Source organism: Pseudophryne corroboree, chromosome 1 (assembly GCF_028390025.1).
Source record: "Pseudophryne corroboree isolate aPseCor3 chromosome 1, aPseCor3.hap2, whole genome shotgun sequence".
NCBI lineage: Eukaryota > Metazoa > Chordata > Amphibia > Anura > Myobatrachidae > Pseudophryne > Pseudophryne corroboree.
Window position 1 is genome coordinate 574,246,980 of NC_086444.1, and position 19,053 is coordinate 574,266,032.

General features: G+C 49.0%; 1 protein-coding gene across 2 annotated transcripts in view; it reads right to left on the reverse strand.

The window, feature by feature from the left end:
• Positions 1–19,053, reverse strand: part of ACO1 (aconitase 1) — a 170,367-nt gene that overhangs the window by 85,664 nt on the left and 65,650 nt on the right. For both annotated transcript variants that reach the window (XM_063914197.1, XM_063914198.1), the window contains exons 2-3: positions 809–922; positions 368–536 (exon numbers count right to left, since the gene is read on the reverse strand). In XM_063914197.1, coding sequence (XP_063770267.1) covers positions 368–536; positions 809–905 — 266 coding nt within the window. In that variant the 5' untranslated portion in view covers positions 906–922. The remainder of the gene's footprint in view (positions 1–367; positions 537–808; positions 923–19,053) is intronic.

Below are 19,053 nucleotides of genomic sequence, written 5' to 3' on the forward strand. Positions count from 1 at the left end.
ACTTGCACCTCCCTCTGGAAAACATGATTGGCCTTTTGACTTTGCAGTGTATCTCTAACCACATGTATAACTGTGTACTGACTCTGCAGTTTCCTGGACTTGTCCTACCTTATCACCAGATCTGCCTGATCACCTGGATATGTGGCACTGGATTTGGATTCTGGATTTAGGGCCTGATTAAGACGTAGGCGCTAAGTGTTTGCTATGCCAGTGTTTGCGCAGTTTGGACCTGATCGCCCGCTGTACGAAAACGCACATCAGCGATCAGTCTGAATTACCCCCTAAGATTATAACAGTATTAAAACTACAACATAGGTTTTCACGGTGTAGTCAAATGCTACTAATACTAGAAGAAGATGGTAATTACGTGAAGTCCTGCAGGATAACTCTTGCTGGACGAAACGGTACTTCAACAGTCTCATGCTGAGTGACTTTCCAGTTTAAGATGTTCTCAACATCCTTCCGTTTTACTAGAAATTCATCACAGTTCCTGATGGCTGACTCAAGGAGGACTCGAATGGAGAATGGCAAACGGGCTGCAAAGAAACAAAAAGACCTGCAATAGCTATAATTTAATAGACACAAGTTATTTTAGCTCCTTGGGAACAAAAAAAATGTAAAGCAGTGATAATTGTTACATAAGATCCCACTTATTGCTGTGTGAATGCACATCCTCCACAGACTCACATTGGAATGTTTGTGTACGGTTTATGTGCATTTTATACTATTTTTATGAGATATTCAGAACATGCAAACATTTTTTATTTAACAACAGTACCATACTCTGTTTTTTATATTTGTCACATACCATATCTTGCATCATTTAACTTGTGGAGATTGAAATACTTCTTGTCTGGTTCAGCAGGATCAAGTGGCTCTACTAACTGCTCGAATGGGTTGCTCATAATTCTTTTTTCAAGACCTGAAAAAGTTAATACATATTATCATACAAAATACAAAACGTGCCCTTGAAAATGGGCAAAAATGATCAGGATCAGCAGCCTTTTGAAATCCAAAGAGAGCTTTCACTATATCCCAAAAATAAGATTTTACTCACCGGTAAATCTATTTCTCGTAGTCCGTAGTGGATGCTGGGAACTCCGTAAGGACCATGGGGAATAGCGGCTCCGCAGGAGACTGGGCACAACTAAAGAAAGCTTTAGGTCACCTGGTGTGCACTGGCTCCTCCCACCATGACCCTCCTCCAAGCCTCAGTTAGGACACTGTGCTCGGACGAGCTGACATAATAAGGAAGGATTTTGAATCCCGGGTAAGACTCTTACCAGCCACACCAATCACACTGTATAACTCGTGATACAATACCCAGTTTAACAGTATGAAAAACAACTGAGCCTCTCAACAGATGGCTCAACAATAACCCTTTAGTTAACAGTAACTATGTACAAGTATTGCAGACAATCCGCACTTGGGACGGGCGCCCAGCATCCACTACGGACTACGAGAAATAGATTTACCGGTGAGTAAAATCTTATTTTCTCTGACGTCCTAGTGGATGCTGGGAACTCCGTAAGGACCATGGGGATTATACCAAAGCTCCCAAACGGGCGGGAGAGTGCGGATGACTCTGCAGCACCGAATGAGAGAACTCAAGGTCCTCCTCAGCCAGGGTATCAAATCTGTAGAATTTTGCAAACGTGTTTGCCCCTGACCAAGTAGCAGCTCGGCAAAGTTGTAAAGCCGAGACCCCTCGGGCAGCCGCCCAAGATGAGCCCACCTTCCTTGTGGAATGGGCTTTTACTGATTTAGGATGCGGCAGTCCAGCCGCAGAATGCGCCTGCTGAATTGTGCTACAACTCCAGCGAGCAATAGTCTGCTTAGAAGCAGGAGCACCCAGCTTGTTGGGTGCATACAGGATAAATAGCGAGTCAGTCTTCCTGACTCCAGCCGTCCTGGAAACATACATTTTCAAGGCCCTGACTACGTCCAGCAACTTGGAATCCTGCAAGTCCCTAGTAGCCGCAGGCACCACAATAGGTTGGTTCAAGTGAAAAGCTGATACCACCTTAGGGAGAAACTGAGGACGAGTCCTCAATTCTGCCCTATCCATATGGAAAATCAGATAAGGGCTTTTACATGACAAAGCCGCCAATTCTGACACACGCCTGGCCGAAGCCAAAGCCAATAACATGACCACTTTCCACGTGAGATATTTTAGATCCACGGTTTTAAGTGGCTCAAACCAATGTGATTTTAATAAACTCAACACCACGTTGAGATCCCAAGGTGCCACTGGAGGCACAAACGGGGGCTGAATATGCAGCACTCCCTTCACAAACGTCTGAACTTCAGGCAATGAAGCCAGTTCTTTCTGGAAGAAAATCGACAGAGCCGAGATCTGTACCTTAATGGAGCCTAATTTTAGGCTCATAGCCACTCCTGTTTGTAGGAAATGCAGAAATCGACCTAGTTGAAATTCCTCTGTTGGGGCCTTTTCGGCCTCACACCAAGCAACATATTTCCGCCATATACGGTGATAATGCTTTGCAGTTACATCTTTCCTGGCTTTAATCAGCGTAGGAATGACTTCCTCCGGAATGCCCTTTTCCTTCAGGATCCGGCGTTCAACCGCCATGCCGTCAAACGCAGCCGCGGTAAGTCTTGGAACAGACAGGGCCCCTGTTGCAGCAGGTCCTGTCTGAGCGGCAGAGGCCATGGGTCCTCTGAGATCATCTCTTGAAGTTCCGGGTACCACGCTCGTCTTGGCCAATCCGGAACCACGAGTATTGTTCTTACTCCTCGTTTTCTTATTATTCTCAGTACCCTTGGTATGAGAGGCAGAGGAGGGAACACATAAACTGACTGGTACACCCACGGTGTCACCAGAGCGTCCACAGCTATCGCCTGAGGGTCCCTTGACCTGGCGCAATATCTCTCTAGTTTTTTGTTTAGGCGGGACGCCATCATGTCCACTTGTGGACGTTCCCATCGATTTACAATCAGCGTGAAGACTTCTGGATGAAGTCCCCACTCTCCCGGGTGGAGGTCGTGCCTGCTGAGAAAGTCTGCTTCCCAGTTGTCCACTCCCGGAATGAACACTGCTGACAGTGCTAGTACGTGATTTTCCGCCCATCGGAGAATCCTTGTGGCTTCTGCCATTGCCATCCTGCTTCTTGTGCCGCCCTGTCGATTTACATGGGCGACTGCAGTGATGTTGTCTGACTGGATCAGTACCGGCTGGTTTTGAAGCAGAGGCCTTGCCTGACTTAGGGCGTTGTAAATGGCCCTTAGTTCCAGAATATTTATGTGTAGGTAAGTCTCCTGACTCGACCATAGTCCTTGGAAGTTTCTTCCCTGTGTGACTGCCCCCCAGCCCCGAAGGCTGGCGTCCGTGGTCACCAGGACCCAGTCCTGTATGCCGAATCTGCGGCCCTCTAGAAGATGGGCACTCTGCAGCCACCACAGCAGAGACACCCTGGTTCTTGGAGACAGGGTTATCAGGCGATGCATCTGAAGATGCGATCCGGACCACTGGTCCAACAGGTCCCACTGAAAGATTCTGGCATGGAACCTGCCGAAAGGAATTGCTTCGTAAGAAGCCACCATCTTTCCCAGGACCCGCGTGCAGTGATGCACCGATACCTGTTTCGGTTTCAGGAGGTCTCTGACTAGAGATGACAGCTCCTTGGCTTTCTCCTCCGGGAGAAACACTTTTTTCTGGACTGTGTCCAGGATCATACCCAGGAACAGTAGACGTGTCGTCGGAACCAGCTGTGATTTTGGAATATTCAGAATCCAACCGTGCTGGTGTAGCACCTCCTGAGATAGTGCTACTCCCACCAACAACTGCTCCTTGGACCTCGCCTTTATTAGGAGATCGTCCAAGTACGGGATAATTAAAACTCCCTTTCTTCGAAGGAGTATCATCATTGCCGACATTACTTTGGTAAACACCCTCGGTGCCGTGGAGAGTCCAAACGGCAACGTCTGGAATTGGTAATGGCAATCCTGTACCACAAATCTGAGGTACTCCTGATGAGGATAGTAAATGGGGACATGCAGGTAAGCATCCTTGATGTCCAGGGATACCATGTAATCCCCCTCGTCCAGGCTTGCAATAACCGCCCTGAGCGATTCCATCTTGAACTTGAATTTTTTTATGTATGTGTTCAAGGATTTCAAATTTAAAATGGGTCTCACCGAACCGTCCGGTTTCGGTACCACAAACAGTGTGGAATAGTAACCCCGTCCTTGTTGAAGTAGGGGCACCTTGACTATCACCTGCTGGGAATACAGCTTGTGAATTGCCTCTAGCACAGCCTCCCTGCCTGAGGGAGTTGTCGGCAAGGCAGATTTTAGGAACCGGTGGGGTGGAGACGCCTCGAATTCCAGTTTGTACCCTTGAGATACTATTTGCAGGATCCAGGGATCCACCTGTGAGCGAGCCCACTGATCGCTGAAATTTTTGAGGCGGCCCCCCACCGTACCTGGCTCCGCCTGTGGAGCCCCACCGTCATGCTGCGGACTTGAAAGAAGCGGGGGAGGACTTTTGCTCCTGGGAACCTGCTGTTTGTTGCAGCCTTTTTCCCCTACCTCTGCCTCTGGACAGAAAGGACCCGCCTTTTCCATGCCTGTTTTTCTGAGTCCGAAAGGACTGTACCTGATAAAACGGCGCCTTTTTAGGCTGTGAGGGAACATGGGATAAAAATGCTGACTTCCCAGCAGTTGCTGTGGAAACTAGGTCCGAGAGACCATCCCCGAATAACTCCTCACCCTTATAAGGCAAAACTTCCATGTGCCTTTTTGAATCTGCATCCCCCGTCCACTGGCGAGCCCATAAGCCTCTCCTAGCAGAAATGGACAGTGCACTTATTTTAGATGCCAGCCGGCAGATCTCCCTCTGTGCATCTCTCATGTATAAGACTGAGTCTTTTATATGCTCTATGGTTAGCAGAATAGTGTCCCTGTCTAGGGTGTCAATATTTTCTGACAGGGAATCTGACCACGCAGCGGCAGCACTGCACATCCATGCTGACGCAATAGCAGGTCTAAGTATAATGCCTGAGTGTGTATATACAGACTTCAGGATAGCCTCCTGCTTTCTATCAGCAGGTTCCTTGAGGGCGGCCGTATCCGGAGACGGTAGTGCCACCTTTTTAGACAAACGTGTGAGCGCTTTATCCACCCTAGGTGGTGTCTCCCAACGTGACCTATCCTCTGGCGGGAAAGGGAACGCCATTAGTAACTTCTTAGAGATTACCAATCTTTTATCAGAGAAAGCCCACGCTTCTTCACACACTTCATTTAATTCTTCTGATGGGGGAAAGACTACGGGTAGTTTTTTCTCCCCAAACATAATACCCTTTTTAGTGGTACCTGGGTTTATATCAGAAATTTGTAACACCTCTTTCATTGCTTCAATCATGCAACGAATGGCCTTAGTGGACATTAGACTAGACTCATCGTCGTCGACACTGGTGTCAGTATCCGTGTCGACATCCGCGTCTGCCATCTGAGGTAGCGGGCGTTTTAGAGCCCCGAAGGCCTTTGAGAAACCTGGACAGGCACGAGCTGAGAAGCCGGCTGTCCCGCATTTGGCATGTCGTCAAATTTTTTGTGTAAGGAGTCGACGCGTGCACGCAATTCCTTCCATAAGTCCATCCACTCAGGTGTCTGCCCCGCAGGGGGTGACATCCCTTCTATATGCAACTGCTCCGCCTCCACATCATTATCCTCATCAAACATGTCGACACAGCCGTACCGACACACCGCACACACACAGGGAATGCTCTAACAGAGGACAGGACCCACAAAAGCCCTTTGGGGAGACAGAGTGAGAGTATGCCAGCACACACCAGAGCGCTATATAATGCAGGGACTAACTGAATTATGTCCCCTATAGCTGCTGTTATATATACTGCGCCTAAATTTAGTGCCCCCCCTCTCTTTTTTACCCTTTTCTGTAGTGTAGACTGCAGGGGAGAGCCAGGGAGCTTCCTTCCAGCGGAGCTGTGAGGGAGAAATGGCGCCAGTGTGCTGAAGGAGATAGCTCCGCCCCTTTTTCGCGGACTATTCTCCCGCTTTTTTCTGGATTCTGGCAGGGGTAATTATCACATATATAGCCTCTGGGGCTATATATTGTGGTATTTTTGCCAGCCAAGGTCTTTTTATTGCTGCTCAGGGCGCCCCCCCCTAGCGCCCTGCACCCTCAGTGACCGGAGTGTGAAGTGTGTATGAGGAACAATGGCGCACAGCTGCAGTGCTGTGCGCTACCTTGTTGAAGACATATGTCTTCTGCCGCCGATTTTCCGGACCTCTTCTTACTTCTGGCTCTGTAAGGGGGACGGCGGCGCGGCTCCGGGACCGAACACCAAGGCCAGTTCCATGCGGTCGGTCCCTCTGGAGCTAATGGTGTCCAGTAGCCTAAGAAGCCCAAGCTAGCTGCAAGCAGGTAGGTTCGCTTCTTCTCCCCTTAGTCCCTCGCTGCAGTGAGCCTGTTGCCAGCAGGTCTCACTGTAAAATAAAAAACCTAAAATAAGAATTTACTTACCGATAATTCTATTTCTCATAGACCGTAGTGGATGCTGGGAACTCCGTAAGGACCATGGGGATTAGCGGCTCCGCAGGAGACTGGGCACAAAAGTAAAAGCTTTAGGACTACCTGGTGTGCACTGGCTCCTCCCCCTATGACCCTCCTCCAAGCCTCAGTTAGGATACTGTGCCCGGACGAGCGTACACAATAAGGAAGGATTTTGAATCCCGGGTAAGACTCATACCAGTCACACCAATCACACCGTACAACCTGTGATTTGAACCCAGTTAACAGCATGATAACAGAGGAGCCTCTGAAAGATGGCTCACAACAATAATAACCCGATTTTTGTAACAATAACTATGTACAAGTATTGCAGACAATCCGCACTTGGGATGGGCGCCCAGCATCCACTACGGACTATGAGAAATAGAATTATCGGTAAGTAAATTCTTATTTTCTCTGACGTCCTAGTGGATGCTGGGAACTCCGTAAGGACCATGGGGATTATACCAAAGCTCCCAAACGGGCGGGAGAGTGCGGATGACTCTGCAGCACCGAATAAGAGAACTCCAGGTCCTCCTCAGCCAGGGTATCAAATTTGTAGAATTTAGCAAACGTGTTTGCCCCTGACCAAGTAGCTGCTCGGCAAAGTTGTAAAGCCGAGACCCCTCGGGCAGCCGCCCAAGATGAGCCCACCTTCCTTGTGGAATGGGCTTTTACAGATTTAGGCTGTGGCAGGCCTGCCACAGAATGTGCAAGCTGAATTGTACTACAAATCCAACGAGCAATAGTCTGCTTAGAAGCAGGAGCACCCAGCTTATTGGGTGCATACAGGATAAACAGCGAGTCAGATTTCCTGACTCCAGCCGTCCTGGAAACATATATTTTCAGGGCCCTGACTACGTCCAGCAACTTGGAGTCCTCCAAGTCCCTAGTAGCCGCAGGCACCACAATAGGCTGGTTCAAGTGAAATGCTGAAACCACCTTAGGGAGAAATTGAGGACGAGTCCTCAATTCTGCCCTGTCCGTATGAAAAATTAGGTAAGGGCTTTTGTAGGATAAAGCCGCCAATTCTGAGACACGCCTGGCTGAAGCCAGGGCTAACAACATTACCACTTTCCAAGTGAGATATTTTAAGTCCACAGTGGAGAGTGGTTCAAACCAATGTGATTTTAGGAACCCCAAAACTACATTGAGATCCCAAGGTGCCACTGGAGGCACAAAAGGAGGCTGTATATGCAGTACCCCCTTGACAAACGTCTGAACTTCAGGAACTGAAGCCAGTTCTTTCTGGAAGAAAACAGACAGGGCCGAAATTTGAACCTTAATGGGCCCTAATTTTAGGCCCATAGACAGTCCTGTTTGCAGGAAATGTAGGAAACGACCCAGTTGAAATTCCTCTGTAGGGGCCTTCCTGGCCTCGCACCACGCAACATATTTACGCCAAATCCGGTGATAATGTTGCACGGTTACATCCTTCCTGGCTTTGATCAGGGTAGGGATGACTTCATCCAGAATGCCTTTTTCCTTCAGGATCCGGCGTTCAACCGCCATGCCGTCAAACGCAGCCGCGGTAAGTCTTGGAACAGACAGGGTCCCTGCTGAAGCAGGTCCTTTCTTAGATGTAGAGGCCACGGGTCCTCTGTGAGCATCTCTTGAAGTTCCGGGTACCAAGTCCTTCTTGGCCAATCCGGAGCCACGAGTATAGTCCTTACTCCTCTCCTTCTTATGATCCTCAGTACCTTGGGTATGAGAGGCAGAGGAGGGAACACATACACTGACTGGTACACCCACGGTGTTACCAGAGCGTCCACAGCTATTGCCTGAGGGTCCCTTGACCTGGCGCAATACCTGTCCAGTTTTTTGTTGAGGCGGGACGCCATCATGTCCACCTTTGGTTTTTCCCAACGGTTCACAATCATGTGGAAGACTTCTGGGTGAAGTCCCCACTCCCCCGGATGGAGGTCGTGTCTGCTGAGGAAGTCTGCTTCCCAGTTGTCCACTCCCGGAATGAACACTGCTGACAGTGCTATCACATGATTTTCCGCCCAGCGAAGAATCCTTGCAACTTCTGTCATTGCCCTCCTGCTTCTTGTGCCGCCCTGTCTGTTTACATGGGCGACTGCCGTGATGTTGTCTGACTGGATCAGCACCGGCTGACCTTGAAGCAGAGGTCTTGCTAGGCTTAGAGCATTGTAGATGGCCCTTAGCTCCAGGATATTTATGTGAAGTGATGTCTCTAGGCTTGACCACAAGCCCTGGAAATTTCGTCCCTGTGTGACTGCTCCCCAGCCTCTCAGGCTGGCATCCGTGGTCACCAGGACCCAGTCCTGAATGCCGAATCTGCGGCCCTCTAGAAGATGAGCACTCTGCAACCACCACAGGAGAGACACCCTTGTCCTTGGTGACAAGATTATCCGCTGATGCATCTAAAGATGCGACCTGGACCATTTGTCTAGCAGATCCCACTGGAAGGTTCTTGCGTGGAATCTGCCGAATGGGATTGCTTCGTAAGAAGCCACCATCTTTCCCAGGACCCTTGTGCATTGATGCACTGAGACTTGGCCTAGTTTTAGGAGATTTCTGACTAGTTCGGATAACTCCCTGGCTTTCTCCTCCGGGAGAAACATCTTTTTCTGGACTGTGTCCAGGATCATCCCTAGGAATAGGAGTCGGGTAGTCGGGATCAGCTGAGATTTTGGAATATTGAGAATCCCACCGTGCTGGCGCAGCACTATCTGAGATAGTGCTACCCCGACTTCCAACTGTTCCCTGGATCTTGCCCTTATCAGGAGATCGTCCAAGTAAGGGATAACTAAAACTCCCTTCCTTCGAAGGAGTATCATCATTTCGGCCATTACCTTGGTAAAGACCCGGGGTGCCGTGGACAATCCAAACGGCAGCGTCTGAAACTGATAGTGACAGTTCTGTACCACAAACCTGAGGTACCCTTGGTGAGAAGGGCAAATTGGGACATGTAGGTAAGCATCTTTGATGTCCAGAGACACCATATAGTCCCCGTCTTCCAGGTTTGCAATCACTGCTCTGAGTGACTCCATCTTGAATTTGAACCTTTGTATGTAAGTGTTCAAGGATTTTAGGTTTAAAATTGGTCTCGCCGAGCCGTCCGGCTTCGGTACCACAAATAGTGTGGAATAGTACCCCTTTCCCTGTTGTAGGAGGGGTACCTTGATTATCACCTGCTGGGAATACAGCTTGTGAATGGCATCCAATACTGCCTCCCTGTTATGGGGCCGAAAGGACTGCGCCTGATAATACGGCGTCTTCTTAGGTTGAGAAGCTACCTGGGGTAAAAATGTGGATTTTCCAGCAGTTGCCGTGGCTACCAGGTCTGATAGACCTACCCCAAATAACTCCTCCCCCTTATAAGGCAATACTTCCATGTGCCTTTTAGAATCCGCATCACCTGACCACTGCCGCGTCCATAAACCTCTTCTAGCAGAAATGGACAGCGCGCTAACTCTTGATGCCAGTCGGCAAATATCCCTCTGTGCATCACGCATATATAGAAATGCATCCTTCAAATGCTCTATAGTCAGTAATATACTGTCCCTATCTAGGGTATCAATATTTTCAGTCAGGGAATCCGACCACGCCAGGCCCGCACTGCACATCCAGGCTGAGGCGATTGCTGGTCGCAGTATAACACCCGTGTGAGAGTATATACATTTTAGGATATTCTCCAGCTTTCTATCGGCAGGTTCCTTTAGGGCGGCCGTATCAGGAGAGGGTAGTGCTACCTGTTTTGACAAACGTGTGAGCGCTTTATCCACCCTAGGGGGTGTTTCCCAACATGCCCTATCCTCTGGCGGGAAAGGGTACGATGCCAATAACCTTTTAGGAATTATCAGTTTTTTATCGGGGGAAACCCACGCCTCATCACACACTTCATTTAATTCCTCGGATACAGGAAAAACTACAGGCAGTTTTTTCTCACCAAACATAATACCCTTTTTAGTGGTACTTGTATTATCAGAGATATGCAATACATTTTTCATTGCTTCAATCATGTAACGTGTGGCCCTAGTGGAAGTCACGTTTGTCTCATCATCGTCGACACTGGAGTCAGTATCCGTGTCTGTGTCTGCCATTTGAGGTAACGGGCGTTTTAAAGCCCCTGATGGCGTTTGAGACCCTTGGACAGGCACAAGCTGAGTAGCCGGCTGTCTCATGTCGTCAACTGTCTGTCGTAACGAGCTGACACTGTCACGCAATTCCTTCCATAAGCTCATCCACTCAGGTGTCGACTCCCCAGGGGGTGACAACTGTATAATAGGCAATTGCTCCGCCTCCATCTCATTTTCCTCCTCAAACATGTCGACACAATCGTACCGACACACCGCACACACACACAGGGAATGCTCTGATAGAGGACAGGACCCCACTAGCCCTTTGGGGAGACAGAGGGAGAGTATGCCAGCACACACCAGAGCGCTATATATAAACAGGAATACCACTATAAAATGTGCTTTTCCCTTTATAGCTGCTTAGTATCAAAACTGCGCCAAATTAGTGCCCCCCCCTCTCTTTTTTACCCTTTTCTGTAGTGCAGGACTGCAGGGGAGAGTCAGGGAGACGTCCTTCCAGCGGAGCTGTGATGGAAAATGGCGCCTGTGTGCTGAGGAGATAGGCTCCGCCCCCTTCTCGGCGGCCTTTTCTCCCGCTTTTTTGTAAGTTCTGGCAGGGGTTAAAATACATCCATATAGCCCTGGGGGTTATATGTGGTGTATTTATGCCAGCCAAGGTGTTTTACATTGCTGCTCAGGGCGCCCCCCCCCCTAGCGCCCTGCACCCTCAGTGACCGGAGTGTGAAGTGTGCCTGAGTAACAATGGCGCACAGCTGCAGTGCTGTGCGCTACCTTGTTGAAGACTGATGTCTTCTGCCGCCGATTTTTCCGGACCTCTTCTTGCTTCTGGCTCTGTAAGGGGGCCGGCGGCGCGGCTCTGGGACCGAGCTCCGAGGCTGGGCCTGTGTTCGGTCCCTCTGGAGCTAATGGTGTCCAGTAGCCTAAGAAGCCCAATCCACTCTGCACTTCAGGTGAGTTCGCTTCTTCTCCCCTTAGTCCCTCGATGCAGTGAGCCTGTTGCCAGCAGGTCTCACTGAAAATAACAAACCTAAAACTAAAACTTTCACTAAGAAGCTAAGGAGAGCCCCTAGTGTGCACCCTTCTCGGCCGGGCACAAAAATCTAACTGAGGCTTGGAGGAGGGTCATAGGGGGAGGAGCCAGTGCACACCAGGTAGTCCTAAAGCTTTTACTTTTGTGCCAAGTCTCCTGCGGAGCCGCTAATCCCCATGGTCCTTACGGAGTTCCCAGCATCCACTAGGACGTCAGAGAAATATACTTTCTTTCTAGAAGCTCAGGAGAGCCCCTAGTGTGCATCCAACCTCGGCCGGGCACAAAATCTAACTGAGGCTTGGAGGAGGGTCATGGTGGGAGGAGCCAGTGCACACCAGGTGACCTAAAGCTTTCTTTAGTTGTGCCCAGTCTCCTGCGGAGCCGCTATTCCCCATGGTCCTTACGGAGTTCCCAGCATCCACTAGGACGTCAGAGAAATATACAACAGCAAAGGAATAATAAGGTGCTCTCCTTATTACATAAGGTAAATGACTCAACATGAGCTGATGAAGGACCATCCTGGTCTGAAACACGATCATCTGGTGACAATCTATACTCCTGGATAAGGACCACTGGGACTCACACTTGGAATGTGAGCATTATTTTCCAGGACCTTTATTGCACTTCCTTTTACCAGCAGACTGGGCTTGCATGCAGAGTATAAGCAGAGGCAGCTGACCCAGAGGGATACTACTGAATGTGGTTTGTTATGCTTTTAAATGTTTGGAAAAATAAGATTTTACTTACCGATAAATCTATTTCTCGGAGTCCGTAGTGGATGCTGGGGTTCCTGAAAGGACCATGGGGAATAGCGGCTCCGCAGGAGACAGGGCACAAAAAGTAAAGCTTTTCCAGATCAGGTGGTGTGCACTGGCTCCTCCCCCTATGACCCTCCTCCAGACTCCAGTTAGGTACTGTGCCCGGACGAGCGTACACAATAAGGGAGGATTTTGAATCCCGGGTAAGACTCATACCAGCCACACCAATCACACCGTACAACTTGTGATCTAAACCCAGTTAACAGTATGATAACAGCGGAGCCTCTGAAAGATGGCTTCCTTCAACAATAACCCGAATTAGTTAACAATAACTATGTACAATTATTGCAGATAATCCGCACTTGGGATGGGCGCCCAGCATCCACTACGGACTCCGAGAAATAGATTTATCGGTAAGTAAAATCTTATTTTCTCTATCGTCCTAGTGGATGCTGGGGTTCCTGAAAGGACCATGGGGATTATACCAAAGCTCCCAAACGGGCGGGAGAGTGCGGATGACTCTGCAGCACCGAATGAGAGAACTCCAGGTCCTCCTTAGCCAGAGTATCAAATTTGTAAAATTTTACAAACGTGTTCTCCCCTGACCACGTAGCTGCTCGGCAAAGTTGTAATGCCGAGACCCCTCGGGCAGCCGCCCAAGATGAGCCCACCTTCCTTGTGGAGTGGGCCTTTACAGATTTAGGCTGTGGCAGGCCTGCCACAGAATGTGCAAGTTGGATTGTGCTACAGATCCAACGAGCAATCGTCTGCTTAGACGCAGGAGCACCCATCTTGTTGGGTGCATACAATATAAACAACGAGTCAGATTTTCTGACTCCAGCTGTCCTTGCAATATATATTTTTAATGCTCTGACAACGTCCAGTAACTTGGAGTCCTCCAAGTCACTTGTAGCCGCAGGCACTACAATAGGCTGGTTCAGATGAAATGCTGACACCACCTTAGGGAGAAAATGCGGACGAGTCCGCAGTTCTGCCCTGTCCGAATGGAAAATCAGATATGGGCTTTTGTAAGATAAAGCTGCCAGTTCTGACACTCTCCTGGCCGAAGCCAGGGCTAGAAGCATGGTCACTTTCCATGTGAGATATTTCAAATCCACCTGTTTTAGTGGTTCAAACCAATGAGATTTTAGAAAGTCCAAAACCACATTGAGATCCCACGGTGCCACTGGAGGCACCACAGGAGGCTGTATATGTAGCACTCCCTTAACAAAGGTCTGGACTTCAGGGACTGAAGCCAATTCTTTTTGAAAGAAAATCGACAGGGCCGAAATTTGAACCTTAATAGATCCCAATTTGAGACCCATAGACAATCCTGATTGCAGGAAATGTAGGAATCGACCCAGTTGAAATTCCTCCGTCGGAGCACTCCGATCTTCGCACCACGCAACATATTTTCGCCAAATTCGGTGATAATGTTGCACGGTTACTTCCTTCCTTGCTTTAATCAAAGTAGGAATGACTTCTTCCGGCATGCCTTTTTCCTTTAGGATCCGGCGTTCAACCGCCATGCCGTCAAACGCAGCCGCGGTAAGTCTTGAAACAGACAGGGACCCTGCTGAAGCAGGTCCCTCCTTAGAGGTAGAGGCCACGGATCTTCCGTGATCATCTCTTGAAGTTCCGGGTACCAAGTCCTTCTTGGCCAATCCGGAACCACTAGTATCGTTCTTACGCCTCTTTGCCGTATAATTCTCAATACTTTTGGTATGAGAGGCAGAGGAGGAAACACATACACCGACTGGTACACCCAAGGCGTTACCAGCGCGTCCACAGCTATTGCCTGCGGATCTCTTGACCTGGCGCAATACCTGTCCAGTTTTTTGTTGAGGCGAGACGCCATCATGTCCACCATTGGTCTTTCCCAACGGGTTACCAGCATGTGGAAGACTTCTGGATGAAGTCCCCACTCTCCCGGGTGAAGATCGTGTCTGCTGAGGAAGTCTGCTTCCCAGTTGTCCACTCCCGGGATGAACACTGCTGACAGTGCTATCACATGATTCTCTGCCCAGCGAAGAATCCTTGCAGCTTCTGCCATTGCACTCCTGCTTCTTGTGCCGCCCTGTCTGTTCACATGGGCGACTGCCGTGATGTTGTCCGACTGGATCAACACCGGTTTTCCCTGAAGCAGAGGTTCTGCCTGGCTTAGAGCATTGTATATTGCTCTTAGTTCCAGAATGTTTATGTGAAGAGACGTTTCCAGGCTCGTCCATACTCCCTGGAAGTTTCTTCCTTGTGTGACTGCTCCCCAGCCTCTCAGGCTGGCGTCCGTGGTCACCAGGATCCAATCCTGTATGCCGAATCTGCGGCCCTCCAATAGATGAGCACTCTGCAACCACCACAGAAGAGACACCCTTGTCCTTGGAGACAGGGTTATCCGCAGGTGCATCTGAAGATGCGACCCTGACCATTTGTCCAACAGATCCCTTTGGAAAATTCTTGCGTGGAATCTGCCGAATGGAATTGCTTCGTAAGAAGCCACCATTTTTCCCAGGACTCTTGTGCATTGATGTACAGACACCTTTCCTGGTTTTAGGAGGTTCCTGACAAGCTCGGATAACTCCTTGGCTTTTTCCTCCGGGAGAAAAACCTTTTTCTGAACCGTGTCCAGAATCATCCCTAGGAACAGCAGACGAGTTGTCGGCATTAACTGGGATTTTGGAATATTCAGAATCCACCCGTGCTGTTTTAGCACTTCTTGAGACAGTGCTAATCCCATTTCTAGCTGTTCTCTGGACCTTGCCCTTATTAGGAGATCGTCCAAGTATGGGATAATTAATATGCCTTTTCTTCGAAGAAGAATCATCATCTCGGCCATTACCTTTGTAAAGACCCGAGGTGCCGTGGACAATCCGAACGGCAGCGTCTGAAACGGATAGTGACAGTTTTGTACAACGAACCTGAGGTACCCCTGGTGTGAGGGGTAAATTGGAACGTGGAGATACGCATCCTTGATGTCCAAGGATACCATAAAGTCCCCTTCTTCCAGGTTCGCTATCACTGCTCTGAGTGACTCCATCTTGAACTTGAACTTCTTTATGTACAGGTTCAAGGACTTCAGATTTAGAATAGGCCTTACCGAGCCATCCGGCTTCGGTACCACAAATAGAGTGGAATAATACCCCTTCCCTTGTTGTAGAAGAGGTACCTTGACTATCACCTGCTGAGAGTACAGCTTGTGAATGGCTTCCAAAACCGTCTCCCTTTCGGAGGGGGACGTTGGTAAAGCAGACTTCAGGAAACGGCGAGGTGGATCTGTCTCTAATTCCAACCTGTACCCCTGAGATATTATCTGCAGGATCCAGGGATCTACCTGCGAGTGAGCCCACTGCGCGCTGTAATTTTTGAGACGACCGCCCACCGTCCCCGAGTCCGCTTGAGAAGCCCCAGCGTCATGCTGAGGCTTTTGTAGAAGCCGGGGAGGGCTTCTGTTCCTGGGAAGGAGCTGCCTGTTGCTGTCTCTTCCCTCGACCTCTGCCTCGTGGCAGATATGAATAGCCCTTTGCTCTCTTATTTTTAAAGGAACGAAAGGGCTGCGGTTGAAAAGTCGGTGCCTTTTTCTGTTGGGGAGTGACTTGAGGTAGAAAGGTGGATTTCCCGGCTGTAGCCGTGGCCACCAAATCTGATAGACCGACTCCAAATAACTCCTCCCCCTTATACGGCAAAACTTCCATATGCCGTTTTGAATCCGCATCGCCTGTCCACTGTCGCGTCCATAAAGCTCTTCTGGCCGAAATGGACATAGCACTTACCCGTGATGCCAGTGTGCAGATATCCCTCTGTGCATCACGCATATAAAGAAATGCATCCTTTATTTGTTCTAACGACAGTAAAATATTGTCCCTGTCCAGGGTATCAATATTTTCAATCAGGGACTCTGACCAAACTACCCCAGCACTGCACATCCAGGCAGTCGCTATAGCTGGTCGTAGTATAACACCTACATGTGTGTATATACTTTTTTGGATATTTTCCATCCTCCTATCTGATGGATCTTTAAGTGCGGCCGTCTCAGGAGAGGGTAACGCCACTTGTTTAGATAAGCGTGTTAGCGCCTTGTCCACCCTAGGAGGTGTTTCCCAGCGCTCCCTAACCTCTGGCGGGAAAGGGTATAATGCCAATAATTTCTTTGAAATTATCAGCTTTTTATCAGGGGCAACCCACGCTTCATTACACACGTCAATTAATTCTTCTGATTCAGGAAAAACTATAGGTAGTTTTTTCACACCCCACATAATACCCTGTTTAGTGGTACCTGTAGTATCAGCTAAATGTAACGCCTCCTTCATTGCCAAAATCATATAACGTGTGGCCCTACTGGAAAATACGGTTGATTCGTCACCGTCACCACTGGAGTCAGTGCCTGTGTCTGGGTCTGTGTCGACCGACTGAGGCAAAGGGCGTTTCACAGCCCCTGACGGTGTTTGAGTCGCCTGGACAGGCACTAATTGATTGTCCGGCCGTCTCATGTCGTCAAACGACTGCTTTAGCGTGTTGACACTATCCCGTAGTTCCATAAATAAAGGCATCCATTCTGGTGTCGACTCCCTAGGGGGTGACATCCTCATATTTGGCAATTGCTCCGCCTCCACACCAATATCGTCCTCATACATGTCGACACACACGTACCGACACACAGCAGACACACAGGGAATGCTCCTAACGAAGACAGGACCCACTAGCCCTTTGGGGAGACAGAGGGAGAGTTTGCCAGCACACACCAAAAGCGCTATATATATAACAGGGATAGCCTTATAATAAGTGCTCCCTTATAGCTGCTTTATATATATCAAAATATCGCCATAAATTTGCCCCCCCTCTCTGTTTTACCCTGTTTCTGTAGTGCAGTGCAGGGGAGAGACCTGGGAGCCGTCCTGACCAGCGGAGCTGTGAGAGGAAATGGCGCCGTGTGCTGAGGAGATAGGCCCCGCCCCTTTTTTGGCGGGCTCGTCTCCCGCTATTTAGTGAATCCAGGCAGGGGTTAAATATCTCCATATAGCCTCTGGGGGCTATATGTGAGGTATTTTTAGCCTTTATATAGGTTACATTTGCCTCCCAGGGCGCCCCCCCCCCAGCGCCCTGCACCCTCAGTGACTGCGTGTGAAGTGTGCTGAGAGGAAAATGGCGCACAGCTGCAGTGCTGTGCGCTACCTTTAGAAGACTGCAGGAGTCTTCAGCCGCCGATTCTGGACCTCTTCTGACTTCAGCATCTGCAAGGGGGCCGGCGGCGCGGCTCCGGTGACCATCCAGGCTGTACCTGTGATCGTCCCTCTGGAGCTGATGTCCAGTAGCCAAGAAGCCAATCCATCCTGCACGCAGGTGAGTTCACTTCTTCTCCCCTAAGTCCCTCGTTGCAGTGATCCAGTTGCCAGCAGGACTCACTGTAAAATAAAAAACCTAAGCTAAACTTTTCTAAGCAGCTCTTTAGGAGAGCCACCTAGATTGCACCCTTCTCGGCCGGGCACAAAAATCTAACTGGAGTCTGGAGGAGGGTCATAGGGGGAGGAGCCAGTGCACACCACCTGATCTGGAAAAGCTTTACTTTTTGTGCCCTGTCTCCTACGGAGCCGCTATTCCCCATGGTCCTTTCAGGAACCCCAGCATCCACTAGGACGATAGAGAAATGTGAGTTTGATATAGGAATAAACATGTGTGGCGAGCGCAGCGAGCCTCCAAGGAGTTGCGTTGCGCTCGCCCCCCTGTCGGGATTGTGCCATTTGGGATCCCGGTGTCGGTATTCCGACAGCCAGGATCTCGTACTGAACCCATTAAAGTACCTGTTTGGTAGTGTGTGGAAGGAATCCGGAATCCAGGATTATAAACTATACACTTCCTAAATACAGAAAGTAAAGGGGGGTACACACGGAGAGATGTATGCTTCATTTCCTAAACTGCTTAGAAATTAAGCACGGAACTCTCCGTGTATATGCCCCATAGCAATAGCGATGCGCGGCGCTATCGCCGTTACTAGATTGGCCTGCATGCAGGCTAAATCTAGTTAGATCGTTCACTTCTCCACTGTGTGAAATGAGCGTTCCCCCTCCCCCCCATCGCTCAGCACATATCAAACTGTGCGCTGGGCATTTTGTGCTAGGTCGCTCAGCAGACATGTCTGTAAACATCGGTACGTGTACAGTACACAGCCCTTAAGGGACTGAACTTTTGGTTAATTCATCGCATGGAAGGTTTTGGGACTCAACATTTCTATTTACTCACACAGTGGTTAGAATGTACCCTTATATGTAATAAGGAGAACGCCAGTTTGAAATTCCTATTTACTTTTCTATTATATTATCATGTAAGCCAACCAATACCCTGAAATGGAATACAGAGATTATTCTGTATAGTCACATAGCACAGCGAATGAAGAAGATAAAACTACAGGACAAGAGAAAAGAAATAAAAAAGCACTGAAAGAGGTGACTCTGTAGCTTACGGGACTTTGCGCTTCAGTGGCTTTACAAATGCACAATGTTACATCACATGTTAAATACTGTTACAAAAGAGTATGAAAGTTGGCGATTTTCATCAAATGACAATATGGACTGCAGAAAGGAAGACAAGAGTATTTTGTAATGAGGGCGTTTGTCATCCTCCTTTTACAGCTTCAACTGAAGAATTATTCTTAATCACACTAAGCATTTTGGT